The following is a 24,715-nucleotide window of genomic DNA, read 5'->3' on the forward strand; positions in this document are numbered from 1 at the left end:
ATACTTGCATTGTTAAGAACAATTTAATGGATAAAATCAGATGCAAACCATCTGAAAAGGCAGTATCAGAAACCCACATACACTCTAGCAGTTTCTTATAATGTTCACTTTTTTTGGTGGGAATAGCCTAAATCAGAAAACTACTTGTATAAATAACATGATTTAACCGCTAAGTATATTAAAACATATTTATATGGAAATATCAGAAAGAACTGCCATAGAATGATTTGCTATTTCTTTTTTTTTAAATTATTTCTGACACTGCCATTAAAGAAAATGAACATTTAGCTATCAAAAGAAACACAGTAAGGTTTGGGTTAAAAAGACTTTGTTCAAGATTTCAAATATCTCAAAATTTGGGGACATTTAAATGTATTGTTTTACTCCAGTATAAATGTGTGAGCTAGTAAAGAAATTTGGATACAGATGCAAACTGAGGTTCTGGAAATTTGAAAATGTACTTTCCTGTAACATATTAAAGTTAAAAAACTTCCAGTCATGAATTTTATTTTTATTTTAAATGCTATGAGATACATCAAATATTTCAGGAGATCAACTATTTGTTTAAACTAGACTTTCAACTGAAACACATAGCTGAATCTGTTTGGGCTACACTGTGCGCATTTCTATAAGTTTACTTATAAAAACAAGAAATAGAACATATTTTCTACAATCTTCCATTGTTATAAAGTAAACCATTAAACTTTATAGTGCTTTCAATGAATAAAGAAATGTTAATAAAAGCTATACATAGCTGAAGTCCTGGCTTCTCTGCAGTTGCTTCCATATTGCATTCATTATCTAATATATAATCAATTTAAAAACATGGCTGGATTTGTTATGGAGATCAAATTATTTTTTTCTTAGGCAACAGCAATTAGAGAGAGGATTGGTTATCCAGATGAGATCATGACTGATAACAATAAGCTGAACAGTGAATACCAGGAGGTAAGTGTCCACAATAGGCAACATGACCAGAAAGGGATCTTAAGATAAAAACTATGATTTTGCCTTCACACCCATGCAGAATCATGTGCATCTGTACAGAGTAATTCAGTCTTGTACTCAGGTGAAGAGGTGCAAATAAAAGTGTATTAAAACCCACTGTAGTACAGCTGATCCAATATAGATAGCAGGTGATACATATTTGATGGTATTTCATGGGAATATACAGTTTCTAGTGGAATTGGATGAGAATAAAACATGTAGCAAATGGTGTTCAGTCCAGTACTTCTAAATCAGCATAGACTGATTTAACACTGGTTTAAGTGGATACAAGCATACATAATTTAGTTAATGTGCTGTTTTTCCATGGATTGGAACTGGCCCCTGATGTGTGACATTCAACAAATCATAAAATTTAAACTGCATCTTAATTTTTTCAATGCAAAATGTGATCTCAGTATTCTTTTACCTTGCAGGTTCATTTTAAGAATAACTCCACTAACATATGTCACAGACATGCACATTCAGGTAGAACATGCCTTAGCAGTCCAAGAGACTAACAGTTTTAATTTTGAAAAGTATCGAGAGGTATAACAAAAACATGTTTTTAAAACAACATCTGGGCCTTGTTTTCAGGTGTTCTTTCTAATGTGGAATAGCACCTTACCAGGCTGTTGCATACTGGTGTCAAGCAGGCAACCCTCAAAGGTCAGGGTCAAAACTAACTAATGCTGAACTCCACTCAATACATAGAAAGAGGGAACAGAGACTCTGAAAAAGATCATACAGCCAATAACACATACCTAGCTACAGTATCCACTCTGTGACGTAGCACAGCACTGTAAACCAAGTTCTAATTGTGGATCAAAAAAATACTCTTAAAAATGCAATGCTTAGACCAGCACGCTCAAGACTAGATTTTCCACATCTGTATTCTGCAGCAAATCAATAACACTACTATTAAGTCTTTTTTCTCCCCTCTTTCTTTTCAGTTGAACTACAAAGAAGACGAATACTTTGAAAACATTATTCAAAATTTGGTATTTAGCCAGAAGAAAAGGTTGAAAAAGCTTAGAGAAAAGGTGGACAAAGAGGAGTAAGTATTTAAAAATACCGCGTATAGCTTTTCACCCAGTTTCCACAGTAAGAGCTATGTGGTTGGAGGGTAATCAGTGATGATTTCGTCACCTTTCTTCTGCACTTTCTCTTCCTTGAAGAGGGAAGGTAGGAGGGCATTGCTCTCTTCTCAAAGGCTGGATCTATGCTAGCAGGTACTGCAACAAAATAGGAGCAGCTGCTTAGAGCAAAACAGTTGGTGCCAAAGACCCAGTATCCACACTGCTCACGTTTCTGGGGACAGGGCAGAAGGTCGAGTATTCTGGAGTAGCTCTAGTCTGGTCCCTTAGCTGTTGGAGTGTGTCAGGTGGACTCCTGTAGTGCACCTTTTGAATTAAGTTCATCTGGAAGATGAATTTCATCTAGGTGAATTTCACTTCTCTTGCACAAAGACTGCTGTGCAATGCCAATGGAAGCAAGAATAAATGAGAATGATCAGGAATTTATATCAGAAGTGCATTCCTGCTCTGAATTAAAATACTAATGCAGATGTACCAAAAGACTGAAACAGCACATTCCCTTGCTGTACTGGCTACTCTTCCTGTTTCAGTTCTGACCCATTTGGAAGTTAAGTCAGCCAAATCAGAAAAAAGACTGTAGTCACCATCGACCATATTAACTTCACAGGACTGTTCTTTTTAATAAGGGCCACAGAGCTGGATTTATATTGAGGATGACAGAAGTAGCTTTTTCAGTCTTAAGACTAACGGGAAGTCTTATTGCTGTCTTCAGCTACCTCATGGAAGGGTATATAGAACAGCTGACTCTTCTTGGAGGTACACAGTGGAAGGGCAAGTGGCAAAAGAATACACAAGCTAGAACATGGAAAATTCTGACTAGATGTTAGGGAAAACTTTTTCACCAAGTAGGTGGTTGAACAAGGCCCAGAGAGGTTGTGGTACCTCCACCCTTGGAGATACTCAAACCTTTTATGGACAAGCCTCTAAGCAATTCGATCTAGTTGGCCCTGCTTCATGGGGGGAGGGGTGTTGGACCAGATGACATCTAGAGGTTCCTTTTACGTAAATTATTCTGTGTTTCTGTGTTTAATTACTTTATAGTTTTTGGACTTTTTTTAAGACCAAAAAAAAAAAAAGAAAAGAAAAGAAAAGAAAAGAAAAACTGCAACTGTTCAGACTTCTTCCAGTCTGTCATTTTGCCTCTTCAAGCTTTCCCCTTTTCAGAAGATGAAGGACACGTCACACCACTGGAACAGCACTATGAAATTCCCAAATACTATATTGCTCAAGTAGATTAACTAGAAATAAAGATCTCTAAGAACAGAGACAAAAATACTAGAACAAAATCCAAAGTATACATATATACACATACCCTTGTGAATCTCTTCCTTTAATCACTCGAGGAGATCATAATGTAAGATGACTGTAGGATCTTCCTCTCACTTTTTTTCTAGACTTCCCATGCTTTCGGAAGGTTTATTACATCTGATCAAACACATAGACTTACAAGTGATGGCCACTAGCGTCTGCTTTGTTGAACATGTGGCTTGTAGTTAATAGCTTTTCACAACTTTAGTCATTATTTTGGATAAAGACTTCCAGCTATTGCTTCTGCTGTTCTGTACTTACATATCATTAACTGAAAACATATGCTCCACCTAACAGCCACCTCGTTTCTGTTCTATTTTAACTTCAAGCTTTGAGCTGGGCTTTTTGAGTTGTTTCAGCTTAATTTAACACAATTCCTGTTTTGTTCTCACAACATTATATCAGCTAGGAGTAACTATCACAAATTTAACTGCATTCAAAGATTACATAAGTGAACCTGGAAGTATCAACCACAAGTGATTGTTTTCTAACAGTTATCATTTGTTCTGCAAATGAATTTTCACCTATTCACAAATCAGAATCTTCCACACAATAAACTGTTTTTGTCTAGTGTAAGCAAAAAAAAGTCAGATTACTTTTCATCACCTTTTATGACTGGCATATGCAATACAGTTATCATTTACAGCTTCACCCTGTTATTCCAAAGTCTGCTGTGAAAGGACATACTTTCATGCTTTCAGCGGAAAGATACTGTTAGCGTGGATAATGAAGAAGCACCACTAAAATGATCAGTGGATCAGAGCATCTGACATACAAGGAGAAGCTGAGAGAGCTGGGATTGTTTAGCCTTGAGGAGAGAAGGCTCAGGGGGGATCTTATCAACGTGTATAAACAGCTGATGGGAGGATGCAGAGCAGATGGAACAGACTCCTCTCAGTGGTGTCCAGTGATGGAATGAAAGGCAAGGGGCACAAACTGAAATACAGGAAATTGTATTTAAACATAAGAAAAAAATGTTTTTACTGTAAGGGTGGTCAAACACTGAAACAGATTGTCCAGAGAGGTTGTGAAGTCTCCATTTTTGGAGATACCCAAAACCCGACTGGATGTGGCCCTGAGAAACCTTCTCTAGTTGACCCTGATTTGAGCAGGGGGACTGCACTAGATGATCTCCAGAGGACCCTTCCAACCTCAGTTATTCCGTGAATCAGTTTCTAGGTTTGTTGAAGTATTCAGTTAACCCTGCCATTAAGAACTGAATTTCTAACATGTATTCTTCTGTATTATCATTAGGTGGATAAGTGGAGCTGCTGTTGTCAATGCCTTTTATTCTGCAAGTAGAAATCAGATAGGTAAGGTTTACCAACTTATTAACTGGATACAGTTTTAACGGCCAAATTATATATATTTTTTTTCTAAACACAAGAAGTGAAATGAACTTAGTATTACTGGGGTTGCAGAAGGGCCTCAGTACAGCAAAATCAGATGTTCCACTCCTTGAGAGCAGTGACTGTCGCATTTTCATCTCATTTTCTGTACTGCCTTTGTGCAGAACAAGAAAAAAGCTTGGGATTCAGCTGTAAAAGCAACAGCAGTCTGGTGTAGCTAGAAGTTCACTGACCAAGTAAATTTGGTTGTGCTAGCCATTTTTTATGCGATAAGCAGGCGTTGCAGTAACTCTTTTATTTGAAGGGAACAGTGATTAAAAGAAAACTACAGCACTTCCCTGCCATGCGGTAGATGTGGATTCCGCTCCTTATAGCCCCATCAGAACCCCTTTGTACAAGCTTATTTAGTATGGCTTTGGGAAGGATGCTGAATTACATCCTGCTGGTTAATGAATACACCAGTTCATTGACTCAACTTAAAATCCTGTAACATTTTGCATGTGCAGGCCAGAATCACAAAGTCCCGTGCGTGTTCTTATGAAGCAGTACCTTTCCCCTGTAATTACCCTTATGGAAAGCAATCAGGCAAGTGTAAAACAAATGTCCTTTTATCAAGGCAACCAAATATGCTCTGCATTTGATGACTAAGTAATGTTGAAATATTAGTGCAAAGACAGCTTTTCCTCATTTTCTATTTTCCTCATCTCCAACAGCTTCCCATACACAGCTGTAAAATCTAGTGCTCAGAAGACAGACTCCAGGGATGCAGCTTCACAGGAGCTGTGCTGAGCAAACTGTCCCAGGCCCCACGGGACCAGGAGTCAGTGCTCCTGGACCATATCATATGTTCACTGTTCCAGGGCTGCTTCGAGTCCCAGGCCATCTGACAAAAATCCTACATGATTCTGTCAGCACCTTCCCTAAGTAAAAATAATCAAGACAGTTGAACAAAACATTTGGGGCTCAATGAAATCAGCTCAGTGAAAACAGTTTTCTCAGAAAATTTCTCACCACCTATCCTATTTTAGCACTTCAAGATCTATTGATGAACCACAGCATATCAGAGCTCCATACTAGTATTACTTTAAGTAGTCATGTTTAAATTGCAACATTCTCAACTGTTAGCACTGCCTATCTTAAATGCAAAGTTCTAACATATGTTCTTTTATATATAGCTTATTAAAAGTTTAAGTAATTCTGAGGCATCCTTAATTGCTGTTCTCATGGTGTAAAGTGTGCTAGATGACTTCAAGTTCATGGTCTGAAAGATGTGTCATCTCTACTTAATTCTGCTTCTTTTGTGTTGGAAAAATGAAAATATGAGCCTGGCAAATTAAACCTAGAACAAAGCAAGTTTAATAAAGAAGGAAAAATTTCAGCAACAATGACACAGTTTTAGGTAATGCTTTTAGGTATGAATTTTCTAATGTCAGCCTACCCAAAACCATGGTTAAAAATAACTTAGAATAAAAGAGAAAGTATTAAAAATGCTTTTAAAGAAGTAAAAAAATCAGTTATAGCTAAAGACTAGTACTGCATAGAAGCACAAGAAGCCTCTGAGGTTTCTCCTCTTGTGAACAGTACCAGCTCTCTTCACAGTTGTGCAAAGTCTTTCTGAGAATCTCAAAACATTTTATAATGTTAATTATGCCTGACAATCTTCCTGTTCCATCAGTTCTGCAAGTATTATCCACATTTCATAAATTGCAGTGTCATTTCTAAACCATTCATGAGACACTATGACCCATGTATAACTCCTGAAAAAAAGTCTGAAAAATGAAGGACCTTGTCCTGTAGGCCTTTGCACAGAAATGAAACAATGTTGTTTGTTTATTTATGAAGGCTTCCAAAGAAAATATTTGGTGGAGACATACTATTTTCATTGCCAGGGATGAAATTACCATTTCTTTTCAGTTTTCAATACTAGCTGCCTATATAGTCCTATTTCTCTTATCAAACGGACCATTAAACCAAGGTGAAAAGTGCCAGGCACTCTCTTCCACTGGGGTCTCACAATGTTAGTGTCAAAAATAATGTCACTACTCTGCAAGGTTGCTACTACCAGCAGGAGTTTCAGTAGCATGAGAGGTAATCTGAAGCTTTATTTTGGGACAGTATATCATACTTTATTTCATTGCAAGAAGCACTCCCTGCTATGTAGACTGTAAGCACAGCTGCACTAAGTTTTCTTTGAACTTTTATAGGGTGTATTTAATAAGGTATACTAACATTTTCATGGTAGGTATTTTCTGTGCAAAAAAACCCCTACAATTTATTTAGCACCCCTGATCACATAGGTCTTGATACTACTCCTGCAGGTTTAAAGGAATAGCCTCAAATTTATAATGAAAGAAATCAATAAAGTCAGATTTTCCAAAGGATTTCTATTCTTTTTCCTCTTTTAATGTCTCCTGTCCCCACTGAAGAGTTAAAAAAGCTAAAAATAGCCATACAGTCCTAGATTTTCAGATTTTACTGAGTTAGGTGATATATTAAACCGACTCCTGCAAATGTGGTGCTGACTTCTCCCACTCATCTCCAGTGCTTTGCAAGAGCTTGCACTTGCAGAAGCACAAAGAGTAATAGTTTAAACACACAGGGATTGCAGTATTATCAGTGTCACCAACAGGCGGGGGAGAATGAGGAGGCATGGAGAAAACTCTTCATATTGGTACACTCTTTCAAGGGACATGAAAATACAGCCCACTATGCATGGATTACCAGTATAGTGCTGTTTGCACAGGAATTCAGTAGCATACAAAACTCACCGATTTTTAGGTTTCATGCCTAGTCAAAACTTTGGTGGTTTACTAAGGTTCCTGAACTTTCACAGTTAACCCAAACTGCTCTGGCTTTGCAGTGGATTCTAAAGACAAAACATGAAACAAGCACTGTGAAATCCAGGATAGATTTAAAAGAGACAAAGCTGTGTTGACTTAACTGACCAGTGCTCTTTGGTTAGTAATGGCAAGACAGGGCTGTGAGTTAGGCAGGTGGTGAGGCTAAGCAAGTATTATGAAAACATTATTCAACATTCAGAATAAAAATCTGCTCACGGGGCTTTGTTTAAAATAGCTTTGGTCAGTAACTTGTAGAAAAGGAATTACCATTTGGAAGACTGAAGCTGATGACTGGCAGTTAGTATGAGCCATAAATTCCTGTCTCATCCTTTAGCTACGGCATGTCACATGATAATTAAAGCAGCACGATCTTTAGAGTTGATGTCCAAATTAGCTTAATAACACCCTTAAAAAGAATTCCCTCTAAAAAGGAGTTTTCTGCAGGATGTGTAGGAAATTTAGAGCACTGTTGTTAATGTTTTAGTATGGCCCTGATCCTCACTGTTACGTGAGCAGCACTGATTGCAAGAAAGGCACTCAACCTCAAAAAAAAAAATTAGCAGAGCTGCTGCTGGTAAATTAGCCCATCATATGTTCCTAAAGGGCTCCAGCTACCTCTGACCCCCCAGGCAGGTGTGCAAAATTGAGCTGACTCATGTTCCTGGCTGTTCGGGGGGTGCTGTGCAACACAGTTGTTCCTGGTAAGAGCATTACCGTTCTCAAACAGGCTGAAGAAGAAACATGTTCTTCTTTTGTCCAGGGGTGCACAGAGTTTGAGGGAAATACTTTATGCCATTTTCTGGCTTGGATGTTCCCAAAGTTGAGAAGTACAATCTGCCTTTTATATCCCCAAATAGTTGTGCTTACCTCTTTCTTCTTTAAATCTCTGTTTGAAATTTATCACACAGGAAGAATACCTGTCCGCTTTGGACCTGTATTATGTAAAAGCAGTCATGGAATATTGTTTTCAAAGGGCAGATTAAAAAAAAAAAAATTTATGAATTCTGACAGCTTACTCTAAAAATGGATGAGGTGATAGAGTGTTAATTAAACTGAACTGAAAATCTGGGGAACTGTCTGCCTTCAGAAAGGGAAGATCGTCTTATGTCCTCAAGCAAAGGATAAACTGAGCTACCAGACAGTTATGGCTGTAGTATTCCAAGCCACCAGGATTGATGTGTATCCCGAGTAAATGCCTTGCTAGCAAAAATCTCCAAAAAAGTCTTCTGATGCTGTACTCTAGATATTGCCCCATACTGCCAGTCATTAAAATGGCTTATCACACAGTACGGCATTTGCACTCGTCTTTACTATTTCCTGGTAACAATTAACATCAAAACATTTGGACATTTAATTTCAAGTCAAAATAGCAATGTAATAGAGTGACTATGTCAGTAGGCAGCAATTTGCACAGGACAGCAGTAACAGTTTCTTTTCCAACCTGTTTATTGAATTTCAATTTTCCCATGGTTCTTTCTCCTCCTGAGAGAAAAGGTTAGAGCCACACTGGGATTTATACAAAAATGCAAAAAGTATCTGTTTTCTTTATTTTTCTGTGAAACCTGTCATTTAGTTTCTCCTTTTTATGCAAGTTTTGTGATGTTATAAACATCTCACTCATGATAAAAATTAATCTGCTGCAACAGAGTGAAGTATAGGGAGAAGGCCTGCATGTGATATTAAGTATAACAGAACTCTTTATTTAATACCTAAGAACAAAGTTTATTTTGTGTTAATTAAAGAATTTAATTTAAAGAAAGATCACAATTGCAACATGATTTCTTTTTGCTAATTTGATTTTTTAAAGGCCTAGAAAAAATGAGCACAGAAGTGGGTGAAAAGCAGCTCTTTGTTCCAATTCTTCCACTGCCAGCATGACCTATTTTTATTGATTCTAGTGGGAGTTACTAATATTTTCAGTTGGAGAATAAATTCCTCTGACACTGACTTCTGGCGGGGGCAATGATCAAATAAGTTATTCATTCTAGGGTAACCCTCTCACCTTCCATGATATTGTGCGGTTTATTTAGTAAAGACACATAAGTCTGACAATGCTAAGTGCTGTAAACTGAAAAATTATAACTGCTTCTTTGCAAAGTAAAATAGTAACAAAGACAAAGTAAAAGCTGATTTTGCAAGTATCTGAAGAGCTATTTTGCTTTACTCTAGCCTGGGGGTGCAGGGGGATGGTCTGACTGTACTGTTTCTACTACAGCCACTGTGATGTGTAAAATCACATAATGTTGCTGAAAAATCTGAGGGAATGGCATGACTTTATTTCATAGAAGCCTATAAAAATGGCCTGTTCACACTGTGCATATAGGATAATAAAACAGTACTTTAATCATGTTGGTTTTTTGCAGTCTTCCCTGCTGGCATTTTGCAACCCCCTTTCTTCAGTGCAACTCAGTCCAAATCACTGAATTATGGTGGCATAGGCATGGTCATCGGTCATGAAATTACACACGGTTTTGATGATAATGGTAAGGCACTGAGTTTCTAATTACAGAACTTTTGGTACATAGTATGTTTTACATACTTTAGTGCTTAATCATTCCAGAGAGCAGATAAAGTGAAGTTGCCAAACAGCAGACCAAATCTGGATTTATTCAGGTTTATAATATTGTTCCCCAAGATGATTTCCAAAAGTATCAGCCAAAGAATTCCACATACTACTGTAGCTGCAAGGCTGCAGCAAAAGCACAGGATATGGTTGCACTCCAGGGCTTTTAATTTAGTTGAAGGTTCCTTACTTTTCCCAAAGGTTCCATCAAAAGTATACTCATTAGAGGGTAGAAATGATCATAAGCTATGAGTGATTGCGAACAGGGTGTATTACTAGGCCAGCCTAGGTCTGAATTCAAGAGCCAAGCCATCAGACCTGCTGTTCAGTCACACTGCATTTCCAGACCCACACTATGATCAATGTGGCATCCAGTCACAAGTAGAACATGCCAGGCTTCCATAGAGAGCCTTAGTTCTATCTTGTAATTCAGTGTGAATTGGTTTCTTTTCTTCATTAGCTGGAATACAGCTCTTTTAGGAAAAAGAAAAATAAAAGAGCATCATCTGTGTGACTGCCTCATTACAGAAAATTTTTGCATGAGTTAGTATACTTTATTTAGTACCCCTCTTACTGCACTAAAAGCCTCTTTTCTTGTATACATAATTCTGTTAATGTATTATTACAGGCAGAAATTTTAATGAGAATGGAGACCTCATAGACTGGTGGACTGAAGAATCAGCACGCAACTTTAAGGAGCAATCTCAGTGCATGGTGTACCAATACGGAAACTTTTCATGGGACCTAGCAGGTGGACAGCATGTATGCCCTGTTTATTTGTAGCTATCAATGCTATTTTAAATGAGAAAACACAAAATCTTAAGTCCTTATTCACAAAGGAGTCCATTTGCTCAAATGCAGAAAAGAACAAAAGAGATTCCTAAAGATAATGGTAAGAATTCCACACAGATGCTGACTGTTGTGGAAGAGGTAGAATTTACATTCTGTATGAATGACAGTCCTTCAAGCCTTTGCACTGACTTTAACCCTCAAAGGCCCTGAGAGAACAGAAAAAATAATTTATAAAGTTGAACCTGTTTTCTCTGAAACTTGATGTGCAAATAATATATATCCCCATTGAAACATATCCTGCCTGCTGCTTTCCTCCATTCAAAAGTTCCTTGTACTTTCCCCAAAACAAACATCTGGACCACACAGCAAGAAGGTATGAGAAGAACGACAGTACAGCAGGAGAGGAAAAGATTATATGCAGATTTAGGAGAGGCAGTCAATCTAAATGTGACTGCATTTATGGCATTCTGCGCACTTAAAGTTACTACACTTTCAGTGTAGTATCTGTTTCTGGAAACTCTGACTTCACAAGTATAGTTTGCAGAATCACGTCTGTTTTATGTCCCAATAAGATCAATATTCCATTAACTCACAGAAACAGGTAATAGTTATATTAGAATTATGCATGCTGAACAAGAGTCCTGTCTGATTCCTACTGAATACAAACTGCAAAATTGCCACTAGAAAGAAACAGGTATGTCTGCATAACACAAGACTTCACAGCATGTCATTTTGGGGAACTACCAAATGCTCTGCTAATGCATCCTCCTTGTTTCTAGTACACGCTCTAGCTTTAATCATTTACAGATAGCTTAATTATCTCTACAGTGCTCCCCTCTGGTACCGTAGAGATTTTACTGTTCCAGGCTGGCACTGCATATATTCCAAAGCTACAGATAGCATGGTTTCAACCACAGTTGCTAGCTGAGGTGCCTATATTCTGTCAGCACAGGTACATACTACACCAGTGCAGTTTTTCTTTCACATTGCTGCATCTTCCACACAGCAAGTAAATACCACCCCCCGGGATCATTACTGCACAGTAAAGAAAGGAAAGAAGTTTACTACAACAGCACTCAATTGCATTGCATTGTGAAAGACCGGTTACTTTCAACATCCACCTTGTTCATTTTGGAGTTCACTGAAGAACCCTGCAGCACTGAACTGTGACACCACCTAAATCTATAAGGAACAAAATTTCTCTTGGGTTGGACCTTCTGCAGTAAGTGCTGACCAAGACGACAGATACAGAAAATATTTCTCCAACTACTGCAGTCTATTTTTTAGAGGCTGACAATACATTCGGTCATAGGGAAAAGATCAAACTCCCTACCCTGAGTCTGTTCGCTAAATTGCTGGGACCACCAGAGTCTATTTAAAAAAAAAAAAAAGGAGAAGAGTATTTTAACATTCCTTTATTTTTCTGCCATTTTGCCACACATCAAATTTAATCTAATGATGACTCTTAAGTTTTATAGCTTTAAATATCATAGCCCAATATTTGGGCTAAAGGTCGAAAATATAATTTCTTAAAAGTAAAATGACAGATTCTCCACTGCCAAAGCTTCACCGTCTTCAGTGACACTTTACTGATTTACTAATACTATACCAGCTACAGAGTTATGCTGTAAGTATCTTGCTGCTAAAGAGCTACTTAACTTGCCTAATAAACAGCAAAATACTTAGTTTAAATTATTAGTTAACAGACATCAGCAAATCTGTGAAGTCACTATCTGGAGTTTGGATTTAACTTGTTTCATGTAACTTGTACAGACAGATTCTGCCCTTCTCCTCTAACTGGAACTGTGATAAGAAGCTGAGGGTTAAAGACATGAAGAAAATAGGAAGAATGAACAAGTGAATAGGCATCAGAAAGTCTGAGCAAGAGAGATATGAAAGCCTAGAAAGCTGCCTGTATGGGAAGGAAGAGGATTAGGGAAAATAGCAGTATCTGCTTGGGTTTTGAGACAAGGGAGGCAAAGACTTTTCAGAACATAATCTTCTACTAAAATGTCAGACTTTAAGGGAATTCTCCCCTTTAAAAAGTGGGAAAAAAGTGCAAAATTTGGCATTACACATACTGGATAAGCTCTTATTTTGAGAAAATTACATTTTTCCTTTCTGTCTTTACAGCTGAGTGGAATCAACACACTGGGAGAAAACATTGCTGATAATGGGGGTGTTAGACAAGCATATAAGGTAAGAAATACCAATTTTTCTGTCTCAGCTGAAACCAACACAGATTAAGAAAATTCATTTCAGAGCCTTTGAAGAACCACCAAGACTTCTGTATTAGGGACAGGACTATACCTACTCTGTCACTGAGGCATAGTTTAAAATCATGACCAGCTGTTTTATTTCTTTCATCCTATTAATTATTTCAGAATAGGTATTATCTGTTCCTAGCACACACTGGCTTTTTCAGCTCGCTTGCTTTCTCTCTTTTTTTGTTTCCCTTTGTGAATAGGGAATTTGTAGAATGAAAACATTTAATAAATCAGTGTCACATTCGGACCTTCACCTAACTAAACTGATGATACAAAACAGCTGTCTGCCTTTGGCTATCTGTCTTCACCAGTTGTTGTTTACTCCAGGAAGGAGGGACAGAATGATGTTGTTCCAAGCTCTATCCATAAAACAGTCTCTGCCTACATAGGACACTACTGGCCACAGCCTGTTCAAAATATCTCACACAAGGGACGTGGGTCACCTATGCAGGTACAGGTATCCAAAGACATCAGTGGCTCCTGCTGGACTCCTGATGCTAAGCCTTCCATGGGCAGCCTGTATGCTTTTTGGTTTTCCTTTCATTGTCTTCCTGAAATGGATATTTTATTTCTTAGATATGCCTGAGACTGCAAGTAAAAACAAGTAGAGGTCTTCTCTTTGTGACTGCAGGCTGAGGGGTGGGAAGCAGTCAGCTTTTCCATGCCCTTCAGCTATCAAACAGAACTGTATCAGTCTGATGGTGCAGGCTTTTGTAACATCATCTTCCCCCTCCTTCCCTGATCCCTTTGTTCAATAGTGAGATATTCAACACTTTAAACAATTGGAGTGCTATGATTCCTTAACAGAGTGCCCCCTGGGATGCATGGATCAACTCACACTTCTGCAAACAAAGCCATCAGCAACACTTATTTCACTAGAAATATAACTGTGTGAGGACAAATACAATTATTAATGAGACTGTATGGCAGCCTAAAGGAGGTGTCAATATGGCATATTAGTTTGACCTTCAATTACTAGAACATTTGTGCATAAACAAAATAGTCCAAACCTATGACAGAGAATACCCTGTCTGAAAGGAATGGGAGTAGCCAAAGGAAAATTATAAAGTCAGAAGTTATTATAGAAAAAAGCAGACATTCAGAATTATTACAACATCATATAAATAGAAAAAAGGTCCAGAAAGAATCTTGAGAGCTCATCTAGTCTACTCCCCCCAGCAGGCAGAATCAACTACATCTGTACCATTCAAACAGTAAGACAGGTTCCAGTACCCCCAATTGCAATTCAAGCGCCATTACATCTTTGCTTTTGACAGTGGAAATAGAGAGCAATTTGTTCCTTTCTTTTCTGCAACCTTTTACATATTTGAAGACTCTTACGTACTTGAAGGCCAAGACTTCTCTCCTTTAGACTAAACAAACCCAGTTCTTTCAATCTTTCCTCATAGGTCATGTTTTCTAGACCTCTGTTCATTCTTACTGCTTTCTTTTGGACTCTCTCCAGTTGATCCACATCTTTCTTGAAGTGTAGCGCCCAAAACTGGACACAGTGCTCCAGCTGAGACCTAGCCAGTGCCAAGTAGAGTGGAAGGATTACTTCATGTGTCTTATACAAGACAGTCCTGTCTATACTTCCCAGTATGATCTTGCCTTTTTTGCAATACCATGGCACTGCTGGCTGTTGTTTGGCTTGTGAGCCACTAGAACTTCCAGAAGGCCTGTTAACCACTCATTCCTCACCTTGTACTTGTGCAATCGATTGGTCTTACTTGTGCAGTTGTTCAGCACTGTCTTTAGTCTAAACACTTCTCCAATTTGTCAGCATTTTTTTTAAATCAGTAATGATATACTAACAATACATTGACAAATGGTCTTCATGAGAAACATGTGAAAGCAGCTGTTCTCACTGTTGAAAGGTTTTGAAGTCTTCTACAATGTATTAAAAAACAGAACAAAATCTGTAGGTTTACTTCTAGTCCACTTAAAAGATACAAAATTTTGCAAGGATAAAAATTCTCCTTTTCATAATGCACCATTAGATAAATAACAACACTCTTTTCTTCACTGCAGAATGAGTTTTATGCTAGTAAAACTGGATCCTGCATTGTATTCCTGTAAAATCAGAATTCTGCACTGTATACAGGAAAAGTATACGTTATCATAGGTATTATTCTAGACTCTAACCCCTAACTCTAACCCCTCTAACTCTAGGTGGCAAAAGCACATGAAATGCGTTTATATAATTAACTTTTCAGAGAAAGACAAGTTATCTGGAAACAGAATAGCACTCATGTTCTATGGAGTAAGAGAACAGAAAGATTTTTGCCACACTGAACCTTGTTAACCCAAACATCTTAACTCTAATGGAAGGAATGAGGGTAGGAAGGAAAGATGAATAAACAGAGGAGGAATGAATCCTCTGATCACATGTTAATTGTCTTGGAGATCACTTGTTCCTCCTCAAGCAGAGGCAGGCCAGAGGAACTCAGCACATGCATTTAGCCAAGGGGATCGCCTTAGCACGCTGTGGTGTCTCTATGCAGGGTGTCACAGAATTACGTGAGACACCTCAACTACGCTAGTCTCTGGGACTGTGCCTTAAGAAAGCACTCGACCACCATGCTTTTCCATGGGGGTCTTCATTATGCAAGGTGCATACTAAGGACAATTGACGGTAATACCCGATCCACAGAATCTGCAGGAGAAAGAGCTCCTGAGGATGAATCTTCATACAGGCAGTTAGCTCTGAACTAACGATGGATTTGGAGGCTGGTTTATCACAGAGCTTGCTGATGCCTCACTACATCTACCTCTATGATGATGACAGAGAATCTCACAGCTGTTTCCATTATAGAAGAACTGTATTTTGTATTTTTTTTTTAACGTGGAACAGTCATACCTTATGCAGTTATTTACCATTAATCCTGTGATTTTCCAGAAAATATATAACAGTTCAAAGGAACTAGATACACTATTATAAAGCTTGCTGAAGTACAGCATAAATTCTCTGTAGCTATTATACTTCAGAACACAACTGTCCTCCTTTGCACTCTTAAGTTTTTCCCTATGAAAAGATGCATGATCTAGTTGTCTGATTTACACATCTTTATAGAATCACTCCATTAACTGCTTTTTTTTTTTTTTTTTTTTTTTTGCTATAGTAGATTGCCTTCTTTAAGCTTGTTTCCCCTGTCATTTATTCCAATATAAGTCAGGCAGTTTCACTAAACCCAGCACAAAACACTACTGTAAAGTCCATTCAGTGAGAAATCTTTCTTGATACAATCAGGCCACTGGTATAACCCCCTATTTTTCTGCTTAAAGGTGGCATGCAGTAAGATGGATGACCAATGTAGCAGTCCATGTTGAATTGTGTCAAAGACTCAGTATTCCTTCTTGTCATCATTTCATTTTAACAGTGTAGACAAGAAGCTGTAACATTTCTACTCAATTCATTTTGCAGGCCTATGAAAACTTTGTGAAAAAGAACGGGAATGAAAAACTTCTTCCTGGCCTTGAAATGAACCATAAGCAGCTGTTTTTTCTGAACTTTGCACAGGTATTTCATACTTCTTGATTGAAGGCTGTAAAAATCACTCCCAGTTATGTTTTAACAGTAAATCAGAAAGAATTGGTTGACTTTTTCAATTTTAGTAAGAGCTGGACGAGGTGCTAAACTGAGCAGTGTTCAATGCAAAGTAGAGAAAACAAAGTCCTGCTAGGTAATTTTAGTCCTTCCTCCGTACATGAATACATCCAGGAATAAGTCTGGTAGGCAGTTTCTTGTGCCCAAGTGCCTTTGAAAGTCTGACAATGACAGTGGGTTTTTAAATAGAATATACTTCTTTTTCTTCACTGTGGTCTAATGCAAAATTTATTCTCACAGCATTAAGTATTTCATAGTGAAATGAAAGCAGGTCTCTTCCTGAAAAATCTTATTCCTAACAAATCCTTTTCTTTGTTACATGCATAGGTATGGTGTGGAACATACAGACCAGAATACGCCATCAACTCCATCAAAACTGATGTACACAGCCCAGGCAAATTCAGGTGAGCCTGTGTCAGCATCTTCAGCATAAATTCTAAGTGCAGCACAGCTTTTAGCTATAGATTTCAAAGAACCCTATGCCAATTTACCAGGGTGGATTTCAGCATATACAAAGCGTACGAAATGGCACTCTGAAAAATGGTTGTGAGAGCGAGACACAGACAGACAGAGGCTGACCCTCTAGATGTTACAGCATTAGCATAGCTTTGTGCTGACAGAAACAGGCACAATCCTTCCCAGAGATCTCCACAGCAGAACTGGGGGGGGGGGGGGGGGGAAGGGGGGGGCGTGGAAGTGTCCTCACCCATGAGGCATTATAACTTAATTCTGCCCACAATATTGAGAAGCTTTGAATAGTCCTTGTCACAGGGATACAGACATCACCTGACTTCTGTTACCTAATGTGCCTGAGAGCTATAACAGAGTCCAGTCACTGTGCCTGGGATTCAGTGTTCTTACAGAAGTCTCCTGACACCCATGACAAGTATTATCTACATAAGTGATACAAGCAACAGTTCATGATAGGATTCTTATTAGGACCAAAGGCTATGGATAGAAATCTGTCCTCCACTACAGATAAGGACAAAAAACTCCAGTTAATTTGGGAAGTACAAGGATTTTACTCTGCCAGGCATGAAGAACAATTCATCTTCCCATAAACAAGAATATAGACATGAGAGACAAAGGTCCTTCTGTTGATAGCCTTTGCCTAAACATGCTTAGTTAGAATTAGAAACTCCTCTGCCATCTAGAGCTAGAAGGATGTTCTTTTGTTTTAGCAGAGGGTTGGTGTCTTTGGTGCACTACCTCACAATGTCTGCAGCCCGAAACTGGGGCACCGCTGTGCCAGGTGTTACACAAGATCACTATTCATTCTCTCTTGCAAGACTAGCAAAAGTGAGTTGTAGGTAAAAGATCACTCACCTTCAACAGTAACAAACCTAAGTGCTGTAGTGCAATAAGCAAATTTGTATACTCTGCCTTGCATATCCATCCTTCCCAACAGGTGTGGGCTTAATGTCAATACCAACAAATAAATACAGGATGCTTAGTTGTCCAGTGTCAAAGTCCTGTTGCCAAATTAGGATCTTTTCATTTTAACTTAAGCCAGAACAACCTGTTTATCAGTAATGTAGCTGTTTTTGCTCTAAGTCTGTTTGGACAAGTCTCATGAGATCAAGTAGCACAGTAGACATCGCAACATCTGCTGGCTTTGAAAGGCTGTGTCATCTCCAGGATTCACACACACAGTGGCTGATTTCTTTTCTGATACAATTCAGTACATTAATTCCAATATCTTTCTCTCAATGGCTTTTCACCAAAGAGTTATTCTGCTTATCCCACATGCTCAAATATTTGGTGAAAGCAGTGACTGTTCCTTCAGTTGCCATCTGACTGGCACTTCACTGTGGGTGGGTTTTGTACTATCTGCAGATCTCTCCCAGAGGCAGTCTATGCACGAAGTCCTACAATCAGCTGAATTTGGTCACAATGCTAATGAGGCTCTGCAGCAATTCTTCAGAACTTTGCCTCCTCTTTGCATAAAAAATTGGTATTATTTCATGAGCCCTTTAAGTTCACAAGTTGTACATCTTTGTGTAATTATATTTGTGTATATTTTGGATATATAATGTTAGGTACTGTGATGTCCTTGCATCAGCACGAAAGGCTATAAACTTTATATCCAATTACACAAGTAGTCATGACAAATCATACTAATGTTTTTAGAACTTTCCAGTTTTCAGACTTAGGACTCTTAGACCACCTTACAGGTCTAAAATAGAAAACATTTCAATACATGAGACATACCCACAAAATTACTGCTTAACGACATAGTATTAAACAGTCACAACAGCCCCCAATGTGTTTAATTTTATCTTACACCTGCTGCACCAACTGCAGACTATTTCTCTTTATAGGTAGGACAGGCCATTCTTCATGAACATTGTTATTTGCATAGTAAAATTTCAGTTTATGGACTGAATAGCTCTGAGTACTGGATAGGTAGAAGTTTTTATCCACTAAAAAGACCTAACAGGAAGATACCTTAGATTAGGTAATCAAAGGAAGGTGAAAGAATTGAAGTAATTTTTCAGAAAATGTGTACTTGAGTGGTAACATTAAGTGGTAACTTGTTAAAACATAACAAGTGCAGTAACAGTCACAGGTCAAGCCCTGCTTATTTACCAAACCTCTATGGTCCTAGGTACATTAGGAGAAGCAGCAGAATTCATATTCGGGTGACTTTTTTTTTTTTTTTTTAATAACAGATGTAAATAGTGTTTTATTAAACACGAAATACTCTTCTGCTCCATTTCTGGCAAAATCCCACTCTAGGGGTTTTAGTCCTGGGAATGCTGAAGGATTGCTGCATCACTTAAACATAGGAGGTTTTTTTCATCATTTCTCTGTGCTATCTCCTGCGCTGTAGCTGACTTCTGAGGCCAGTTAGCAAATGTTTTCGGTTTTGACCTTTTAGAACCAGTCGAACTGTTACAAATGTCAGCTACTGAACTTCACCTGTTTCTGTTCACCACTTCTGTGGACAATTCCTGGTTCTGTTGAACCTTATTACAATTATTTGCAAAGTAATCACAAATTATTTACAGAATCAGTTTTTCAAATAATTCCTGATACACAATCAATATAGATCAGTATTGTATTTGACATTTAAAGCTACAGTTGTTTCCCTACATAGGTATGTGCATGGTTTATCTCCCTTCCTGAAGAAAGGAGCAATTCCCAGCATATATATTCAGATATGCTCACAGTTACACGTTTAAAAACTTTTTTAGCTGGATAATCTTCATAATCACTTGAAATCTGCTCTTTGCATGAGTGTTTTTTCCAGGAACTTTATTCACTGGAGTATTTGTGGACACTATCCAGAGAAGCAATATGATCTTGGTTAAACCTCACTGGTTTGAAAATACAAATGAATATTCACTGGAAAGTTACACAGCGTTCTTCCCTCTACCTCAGAGTTTTGCTTCCCTTTCCCAGGGGATGTGTCATACAAACAGAGCTATGAGAAATTCTCAGTGGAAACTAATGACAGCAATAAACCTGTTGCTAGTAATATAAATGGAAGTTTAAGAGCCATCAATGAAAAAGGAACAGGCCCTATGGTTTGGGGGTTTGCAATAGACAAAACAGATTAAAAACAGAATACTGCCACCATTTTAGGTGAAAGGAAAGCAATAGTCAGAGCTTAGAAATATGAGCATTTCCCACAGTATTTTGGATGAAGCAAAAAAAGTTACAAAATGTGGGGGGTTTGTTTGTTTTAAACAAAGAGAATAAGGCCAAAGTGTTCCTGTTTTGTTTTAAAGGGTCATAGGATCATTGCAAAACTCTCCAGAGTTTTCTGAAGCATTTTCATGCACCAAGACAAACTACATGGATCCTGCTAACAAGTGCCGAGTTTGGTGATGGAACAGTAAACCTTGCATCTCAAGAAGCTTTCCAGAAAGAGAAATTCTAAACTAATTTTGAGAACAGGAGGCAGGAAGAAAATTGAGGGAAATATACTACAAAAGTCATGGTAATTGCTGGAAAACAGACAAATGTAAAAGAATCAAAACAATCTACTTCTCAAGTGAACAACTAATACCAATGCAGCAATTAGCTGCTCTAGCTGATTGGCTGCTTTTCCTATGACTGAACCTTGCAGAATCTAAATCACCTGACAGTGTACAGTAATGTTTCACTCAGTTAATCCTGTTCCCCACTGGTCAGCAGGTTTGGGGGTGGGGGAGGGGGGGGTTGTTTTTTTCTTTTAATGTCCAAGTAGAACACTATCTCCTACTGCTCTGAGAATGTGCACTTCTGATCAGACAGAGGAAGGAAATACTAGGTAACAGGTGGCTTTAGACATCACAATAGGACAATGAGGTAACAGTTTATATCAGAAGTGTCAGACTTTATACCCTCTGCTGTTACAATATATCAGTTCTACCAAATGTTTTCATTTGTACTTGAAACCATTTATACAAGAGGAGTCCAAAGACCTGTTGTAATTAACTTCTCAGTAATTCCACTGGGTATTAACTAAAGTTGCTATTTACATGAATTTATTTACTGCTTTCCAGCCAAACTAAAGTTGTAAGTAATTTATTAATTTTTCAACATATAGCCTGTAATATTGTGCTCAAAGACCCTTTCACATTTTTCTAAGCTTTTTCTTGCTTTCTCTAAAGGTTGGTCTTTTTTAAACTTTCTAGTAATGTATAAATCATAGTTTTTATATTTAATTCTGAGCTACACTTTTGACTTGAAGTATTGTAATATATTTTATCAGTGGCTGCATAGAATTGGGAAATTTGAGTTAATCATGGTATCAGGCAATAAGATAAAGTCTACAAAACTGAGCTCTCCAACTGAATATACCAACTTAAAAGTTTTCAGACTGACCTTTCTCAGTGTTTGGGACCCAATCCTGCACATACTTTGTACATGTTCTGATTGATGTCAGTCCTCACATCAGTAAATTTGCACAGCTGCTTGCAAGAATGGAGCTTTAAACAAGACAGGTAAAAGGCTTTAAATCTGCAATAATAGGTATTGAACATCCTCATGCAGATTGCAAAGGAACTTACTGCTTTGTGTATCAAAGCAAATTGAGATTTCCAAAAATAGGTACCAGATACCTCAGATGACTGCTACAACAGGTATATTTAAAAACCTATGTTCCTTTTAGCTTTCCGAGTTTGTCATCTGATAAAAACATTTTGATAATAAACTGAAATTATGAGTCAAATGTAATGTGTGTTCCTTTAGAAAGTATAAAATAAAAAATACATTATCTGTAAATAAATTCCTATACCCGCCCCAAGCACAACACGCCAACATCTGTAACAACTGACAAAAGGAGAATTCAAATCATTTTAGCCTAGTTTAAAAACAGATGTTGATAGGTTGTTTAGTACCCAAGGAAATTATGCTAAAATTGCCTGCAATAAACTTGCTCTTACAAGAATTTGCCCCAGCAGTCTGGTAAAGAGAAAACACAAAATTGAATCCTTGTCAGGAATTCCCAGCAGGAAGAGCCATGTGTAACGCAGGAGCAATAGCAAAGGCACTCAGTAGCAGCCCATACAGTTCCATTGCCGCTGGCAGCATGGCAGCTGTATCTCCAGCTTCTAAGAAGCAATAGAAGGACCTTCGCTTGCAGTGCATCCCTGACAGTTCAAGTGGCCAAGGGTGGCCACATAGCAAGTTCCTACAGGCTTTTCTGAATGCACACGATGTCCAGAGCACAGACTGCTTTCAAGGGCCTCACACCCATGCTATTCTTTGTCTACTTATTGTCCTCTCTAAGCCCCTCCTGACCACAAAAGTGCCTCAAATAGTGAAAAGGAGCAGGAGTTACAGAAAAGTGGAAGGAAAAACAAGAAGATGTGTAACAGGCTTTCCCCCCCCCCCCCCCCTCTGCTGGACCCCTTTCTTTGCTCTTCTCTGTGTATTTGTCATAGGTCTTTTTACACTCTTCATAATTAACTTGATTACGTCCAGTTGAAACTCAGTCCTTTACATATCCAGCGCCACGAAACTTTGAGACAGGAAAAACTATTATACCCATTTTACAGATAGATATAGAAACATTTACCAAGGATACAAAAGAAATTCAGAAAGTAACAGAACAAACCAGTGAATTACTAAATACAAAATAATTAATATTAAATGCAACTAAATAACTAAATATAGAATCTCTAGTAACTTGTGAATAGAACAGCAAATATAATATATGCTGTATAAAAACATGGGTAAGTCAATACAGGTAGATAAATCCTAAGTGCTGTTTAAGAATGGATCGGCAATGGCTGAGCTACAGCCAGCTTTTCTGATATTACTTTTTTTTCCCCTGCTGTCTGCTAGACAGCTAAAAAGCTGGGAGGGAACATTTATTGTTGCTGAAGATACATATTCCTGCTTCTCATTTTCAACAGCAGGCACAGTGTACAGCCAAGATTTTTTCACTTGTATATGACCTATACATACAAAAACAGCTACATCTTGTTTCATGTTAGCTCCTGATCTTAGCTCTTTTAATGGAGCAGGAAAGGTGAATTCATATATACTACCAAAGATAAGGTCATTTCTTTCACATCAGAAATAAAGCTCCCCTTACAGAAAGTAACCAGCAAAGCCCTGGTCAGAGCAGCAACAGGTACTGTTTGATGAAGCAAAACCTACATTTGACAGCTAAGTTTAGGCAAATCTCTGAAGCCAACTTTTACATTCATAAACGACAAGACTCCCTCCCACAAGCCCCCGTTTCACTGTCTGGGGTTTTTTTTCCCCCCCTTCCCCTCTCCTCACCTAACTACCACTTATAACAATGAGCTAGGAGTTTAGAAGGGTGTGTGGAAAATATAAACCAAACATAAGACATATGACAAGGTGAAATAGCAAAGTTTCACTAGTCATTGTTGACTGTGCTAACAGGCCACAAGTATACTGCTTTCATTACATGAGATCAAGCAGAAAGACAGCTAGAAAATAACCTACAAAGACTCTGTGATTTGATCTAAGTATTTTTGTGAGTAAGAAAGGTTAAAAAATGGGAGAGGGAGATCTGGACAAGGTAGGAACCTAAATACTCTTAACTGCAAAAGTCATGTTCACATACATCTATACATCTAAACACTTTCAAAACAAACAAACAAACAACCCACCACCCTAAGAGATCTCCTCCTTCATTGCTCTACACAACTATGTTGGCTGTATCAACCACAGGCTCAAACATTTAGGAGCAAATGAGGCTACTCATTTACTTATACCCTCTTTGGAGTGGAGGTGGGAAAATAAAAGCAGCCTTGGCTCCACTCCTCGCCAAAGCAACTGAATCAGAACTACGTGGAGTTACGACTACTGAAATAAGCGCTAGTATGAAATGATCACGCTCCAGAGCCAAGAAGAATCAGAGGAGTAATCAAGACTCTGCAGTACATGTCTGATTCTCAGTGTTTCCTGATATTACTTCTGGGGCAGAGCATATCATACAACACATCATCAATTCAGTCTTCTCCAACATTTTTACCCAGAAGTCATTTAGCATATCAGCTAAGTTTAGCAAAGGTGAATGGTGTCATTTCAAAATATCCAGACTTGTTAAAAATCCATGGCTTCCATCATCTTTCCTAAATTTGTGTATTGCCTGCCGTTCTTGTTCTCCACTATTTGAAAATTGATGAATTCAATGGGAATTCCACATTAGAAATGCACTGCCCTGTTAGCTCAAATGAGAAATCTCTAGCAAGCTAGGACTTTAAATCCACTGACTCAGTGTAATGCCACCTTAACTGCAGGGCCCTATCTGAATCCCAGAGTTCCACAGAATTAGCCACAAAAGAGCATTTGAAAGCACAGGCCAGGAATTTTTAAGAATGCATTAATGACTTTTAATGAGAGACAATAGCTCTAAAGGCAGATGTTACTGGGGTTCATCAGGGAGATATAAATTTATACCACCTGTTCTTAATGAAGAGGAAAAAAAGTCTAAAC

General features: G+C 38.1%; 1 protein-coding gene across 2 annotated transcripts in view; it reads left to right on the plus strand.

Moving 5' to 3' along the window:
- The window catches only part of MME (membrane metalloendopeptidase), a 59,140-nt gene extending 37,172 nt beyond the window's left edge, over window positions 1-21,968 (plus strand). For both annotated transcript variants that reach the window (XM_026096876.2, XM_026096875.2), the window contains exons 15-23: window positions 868-948; window positions 1,938-2,041; window positions 4,644-4,702; window positions 9,942-10,061; window positions 10,770-10,903; window positions 13,067-13,132; window positions 16,625-16,720; window positions 17,135-17,211; window positions 20,542-21,968. In XM_026096876.2, the coding sequence (XP_025952661.2) occupies window positions 868-948; window positions 1,938-2,041; window positions 4,644-4,702; window positions 9,942-10,061; window positions 10,770-10,903; window positions 13,067-13,132; window positions 16,625-16,720; window positions 17,135-17,211; window positions 20,542-20,641 (837 nt within the window). In that variant the 3' untranslated portion in view covers window positions 20,642-21,968. The remainder of the gene's footprint in view (window positions 1-867; window positions 949-1,937; window positions 2,042-4,643; window positions 4,703-9,941; window positions 10,062-10,769; window positions 10,904-13,066; window positions 13,133-16,624; window positions 16,721-17,134; window positions 17,212-20,541) is intronic.
- The last annotated feature ends 2,747 nt before the right edge of the window (window positions 21,969-24,715 follow it).

Source organism: Dromaius novaehollandiae, chromosome 9 (genome assembly GCF_036370855.1).
Source record: "Dromaius novaehollandiae isolate bDroNov1 chromosome 9, bDroNov1.hap1, whole genome shotgun sequence".
Classification (NCBI taxonomy): Eukaryota; Metazoa; Chordata; class Aves; order Casuariiformes; family Dromaiidae; genus Dromaius; species Dromaius novaehollandiae.